The sequence below is a fragment of the Seriola lalandi genome, unplaced genomic scaffold (genome assembly GCF_002814215.2).
Source record: "Seriola lalandi dorsalis isolate HSWRI2012SDOR001 ecotype SW California unplaced genomic scaffold, Sedor1 jcf7180002054137, whole genome shotgun sequence".
NCBI lineage: Eukaryota > Metazoa > Chordata > Actinopteri > Carangiformes > Carangidae > Seriola > Seriola lalandi.
Window position 1 is genome coordinate 30,349 of NW_019524690.1, and position 5,000 is coordinate 35,348.

Below are 5,000 nucleotides of genomic sequence, written 5' to 3' on the forward strand. Positions count from 1 at the left end.
GGGGGGGGGTGGACCTGGTGCAGTGGGTGGACGTCAGGCAGCTGTCTCAGTGTTGCCATGCAGCACAGCTCCCCCAGCATGTGGGTCTTCAGGTAGTGGGAGGCCAACTGGTGACACTGGAAGTCCGAGCTGTGAACCCAGATCTTAGCCAGCAGCCAATCACAGCTGGGGTCAGAGGGCAGGAAGACCGGGTTCAGAGGGCCGGGCGTCTGCTGCAGCTGCCATTGTTGAAGGGAAGACAATGATTCGTTTATTTTCCTTTATTGAACCAGGTGAACGTCCCACTGAGATTAAAAGGTTGTTCCAACAGTAAATACAAACAAACAAACAGACGACATCGATCTGAGTGTGACAGACCGGAACAAACATCTGGTTCAGAAGAAAGAGAAAAGACAAGAGAAAACCATCTGATCAAGGAAGAACAGTCCATTTAAAATCAAACCCACTGACCAAGGGAACAGCTGGAGCTCACCTGGATGGCGATGGGGACCAGCTGTTGCTGCCGGTTCAGGTGGAGCAGGCACAGAGGGGCGCACAGGTACGTCTGCTTCCCGTTGATCACGTTGGCCGGGACGCCGTCCAGAACCTCGTAGTCCAGCAGGTAAATGGTTCCTTTCTGTCACGTGATAGAAGAACATACAGCAGCTGTGATGAGGTGCACAGCTGGAGGCAGAGAACAGCTGGAGGTCAGAGGTCACGCATGCACACACCTGTAGCTCCTGATCGAGGGAGGAGTCTTCAGGCAGGAAGGGGCGAAGCATGTCAGGCGTGACGGACAGGTGTGGAGGGAGGAGGCGGAGCTGACGCAGCAGCAGAGGGTTGCGGCCGTTCACACACTGGTAACCAAAATACCAGTCGTCCATCCAGTGAGTCCTGACGAACCCTGAGAGACGAAGACGAGTTCTGTTAATCTGGACAGACTGTCAACAAGTGAAGCAGCAGTCCTGATCCGCTGCAGGGTCTGAGCTTCACACTCATCACACTAATAAACTGTAAAGAAGCAAGAGCAACAACCAGTTCATCCAACTGAGTCTGAGACTGAGATCCGACATCTCCGTTTGTTTCTTGTGTTAATGTGACGAAGGTTCCCGCCTCCTCATCATCGCTCCTCAGATCTGATGGTTTCCTGCCTTTAAAGGAATCGAACTGACTGACTTGTTCCCTGCAATTGTTGATGCTGAACGGACGACGTCACGCTCACTGTGGTTTCTTATCAGCACAAAGCTTTAGAGTGAGTGTGTGTTGTTGCGTCTCTTACGGGCGGTGTCGTTGTGTTGTCCGCTGTGGGAGAAGACCGTCTCCAGCTCTGTGAAACTCGACCAGGCCTCCGCTCGACCGGCGAAGCCCTTCAGGTAGAGCAGGTTCGGGGCTGAGCTGAGGACAAAGAAACAAACAGCGTTCAGACTCTTCTTCTCTGCGCTCCACCGTCCCTAGGTCTGTCCGCCTCTGCTCCACTTCACCTTTTGTGGGTGTAGATGAGGTTCGGCCCGAGTTCAGACAGACTGTTGATGTCCAGACACTGCGGAGCGCCATCTACGTACATTCGCCACCTGCAACAACAGAGTGGAAGGATAATCTGACACCAGGCTCAGTGTCTGAATACAGGCTGTGTGCATTTCTCTGTGGACTGAGGCTTTGATAGTCAACAGATCTTTCTCTCATTGTAAAAGTCTCAGAGCTTCATCGAGCTGCAGCTGTGCTCAGGTGAAGAAAAGGGAGAGTTGTGCTGCCTGAAAAGAAAACAGACGTCTTTCTATTTACCTGATGATCTTCTGTTGATGCTGCAGGTGTCTGAGTCTCTGCTGCTTCAGCTTCTCCTCCGTCTCGTCCTTCAGCAAACACACTGCAGTGTTATAGTAATAACAGAAACCTGAAGTCACTGAGCACAGGAAATGTTTACAACAAGATTAGGAAGCTTAGAAACCTTTGTGTCCCGTCACTGTTATGACTGACTGACCGCCTCTGTACCTGAAGCTCGTCCTGCACGAGTCACATCCACCATCAGAGGAAACACATAAATACAAAACGTGCATATTATGACAAAGTGAAGACAGAGCAAGTCTGAACAGGTGCTCCTCAGCTCGATCTCATATCTTCTCTAACTTCTATTTCTTACACTTTCCACTCCGCAGCTCTACGTCGCCATCTGCTGTCCGAAGCCACCTGTCGCACAGGAACACCTGTGGCTCTGGATCTGCAGGTTCTGACCCCTCTCCTCCTGCCAGCCTGCGGACCTCCACGCGACTGCAGTGCCAGTCCAGGTCTGGGAGGCCTGTCTGAGCCTCCAGCCGGAGCCGGACCAGAATCAGGCGACCCAGAGGCTCATTGGTCCGGATCTGGACCGGACACACCTGTTAGGACGGGAGGAGACCGTCATAGTGAAACTCAAAGGTCAAGTCTCCTTATTCTGAAAACAAACACAAGAGATCAGTAACTTCACGCTCTGAAGAGGTGAAGGGGCAACAGTGGCGTTCTGTATTTTGATTGGGCGGCAGCAGGGTGAGCTACCTGTGATCCCACTAGACACCACAGAGCACAGGTAGCTGTTTAAAACAAGGACAGTGGCAGTTTAGGGAATATTTATTCAAATAATCTCACGACAAAGTCAGTTCATTAGCAGAACTGACAATATCATGGTGAGGAAAGTTTCACATGGTAAATATGTTTCCAGACTTTCAACCACATCTTGTGGCCTTCATTAGCTTAGTGACTGTAGCTAGTGGTGAAACTGTTTGTAAAATGACTATTTCCAAGGTAAATAAACAGTTTGTGTTGAATCTCAAGCAGGAAACAGTGAAACTCACCGATCCCGGCAGGAGATGACGGTCGCCCTCATTCACGCTGGTGGGCGGAGTCTCTCCCTGCGAGCCAATCAGGTTGAGCCACAGGCGGCTGTAGGTTCCACAGGTGGGACCAGGTGAAGTGTGGACGGTCACCTCAAACTCCTGACAGGAAGCTGTCATGTCAGACATGATGGTGCCACAACTGGTGAGGACAGGTTGACGGATCAATACGGCGCCAGCTGTTGGCCAGTTCCTCTAACGACCACTAGAGTCTGGCTCCAACAGTGAGTCAGTCCCCATAGACTCCCATGTTAAAATGTCCAACTTTACAGCAGAAATAAACATGTTTACAGCCTGGTACAAAAACTGTTTTGGTCTCTAGAGCTAATTTCCTCCTTCATGACACCTGTTTATATAACTCACCTGTTTATAGAACTCACCTGTTTACATTTTATTAAGGACTAAAGTTATGGAGGATTGAGGGGCGTGGCCTCTTTGAGTGACAGGTGGGGGAGTGTATGCTTGCAACAAACCCACATGCACCTAAATCTCAGCTCCATACAGGCCCCTCCTCTTTGTCCATTTTAGGATTAGCTGGGAGTTAGGGGCGGAGTCAGACACTGCCAAGATGGCAACAGTGGAGCAGCTCACTCTGAGCTTCAGAAAACTGTGGGTGATGTCACAGAGGCGAAATCCATCTTTATTTACAGTCTATGGTTAAAATTAAGTTTTGGTGCCTTCATCGTCATGGTTACAGTACCAAACACATGGTTCATTTCATTTGAACGTATACAGATGTTGTTTTTTCTTGTTATACTGTGAGTTACTTCTCTAAATCTCATTGGTCCAAACACTCCATGGTGTTTTTTACAAAAACAAACGTAATCTAAAGGTTTTAAAAGGTTTGTTTTGAAACGGACGAGACGTAAAACTGAGCTGTAGTAACAGAGGGATTCTGGCTCTGCTCTCATGTGCTGACGCATCAAGCCCAAATTTTGTGGTATGTTCCACCTCTGGAGATGAAATAGTTTGAAGGCTGAAATGAAAAACGCAGCTGTGTCCTCTGCTGTGTTTTGTGTTTGGGGTTTAGTTGAATCTGCCGTCTCTGATAAGAACTCATTTGTTTACCTCTCTGGTATTTGACTTGGAAATGAGCAACGCGACCGTTAAGCGTGGGCGTTGTGTCCCCACGAGAGCTGCAGTAAACACACTCACAAACAAACACTGCACTCTTTCATCTTAAAGGTCACTTCCTTCATTTTTCATTAGTACCTGATGAGAAAGCTTCCTGTTCTGTTTAACTGTCAGACATTGACTGAAGCCAAGTTCAAATACCAAACGTTACCTGACTCTTAAACTAGTAAGTGACAGGACAGAGGAAGTCATCCTGTACTCAATTTAAACCCCAGTAAATATTCACTTATTATCAAAAATGTAATTCCTCAATAGTATTGAATTGTTTGCTGCCTGTTGACAAAACCTTCCTTGTTCAGCTGGCAGTGATTCTCCAGAGTTTATGTTTATTAGCTGGAAGTGAAATGAAAACTGATGCTAATTCTTTCCAGGAAATATTCTATCAAACCATCACAAACCAGCAAAGCATTACTGCTCTGGTTTTTCACATCAAATTTAGCACAAATTCATGAAGAAAGTGATAATAAATCTGTAGGAATCAGAAGAAAACTTCTTGTTAGAAGAGAATAAAAGTTTGTTTTTATGGAGAAGAGGACTGACAGAATCTCTTTCCACTTTTCTGGAAATATTTTATCTCTCAAAATAAAAAGTAAATCCAGTTACATCACTGATGGAAATTAGAAAATAAAAGTCTTTGTTTACCTTCTGACTCATTTATCTGAATTATGTTGAAGATTTTTACAAGAAAAATTAAGACACCAACTGATTTTAAGACTGCCCAGTTTATGTTTATTTGTCAGACTGCTGTGACCTTTGACCCTTTCACTCCTCATTGATGATGTTTGTGATCAAGAATTTAAGCTGATTCTGTCATAATAATGTAAATGAAACCAGACAGACAGGTAAGCTTACCTGCGCAGTGACACCTCCTCTCCTCTCCGGGCTGTTGATGTGCTGAATGGCAGCATCAGGTACTCTGCACATCTTTCTCTTTTTTGTTTTAAGTCCACTCCCACCACAACACCTCCACATCCTGTTGGTTCAACCTGAACACCTGAACACATCACTACAGGTACATCACTG

At 46.8% G+C, this 5,000-nt stretch overlaps 1 protein-coding gene across 1 annotated transcript in view; it reads right to left on the minus strand.

Annotated features, from left to right (window-relative positions):
- LOC111653009 (polyunsaturated fatty acid lipoxygenase ALOX15B) overlaps positions 1 to 4,871 on the minus strand; it is an 8,211-nt gene extending 3,340 nt beyond the window's left edge. The window contains exons 1-9 of the mRNA XM_023403447.2: positions 4,830 to 4,871; positions 2,805 to 2,985; positions 2,117 to 2,351; positions 1,762 to 1,843; positions 1,461 to 1,550; positions 1,259 to 1,374; positions 711 to 883; positions 473 to 616; positions 15 to 218 (exon numbers count right to left, since the gene is read on the minus strand). Coding sequence (XP_023259215.1) covers positions 15 to 218; positions 473 to 616; positions 711 to 883; positions 1,259 to 1,374; positions 1,461 to 1,550; positions 1,762 to 1,843; positions 2,117 to 2,351; positions 2,805 to 2,972 — 1,212 coding nt within the window. The 5' untranslated portion in view covers positions 2,973 to 2,985; positions 4,830 to 4,871. The remainder of the gene's footprint in view (positions 1 to 14; positions 219 to 472; positions 617 to 710; positions 884 to 1,258; positions 1,375 to 1,460; positions 1,551 to 1,761; positions 1,844 to 2,116; positions 2,352 to 2,804; positions 2,986 to 4,829) is intronic.
- Positions 4,872 to 5,000: the final 129 nt, after the last annotated feature.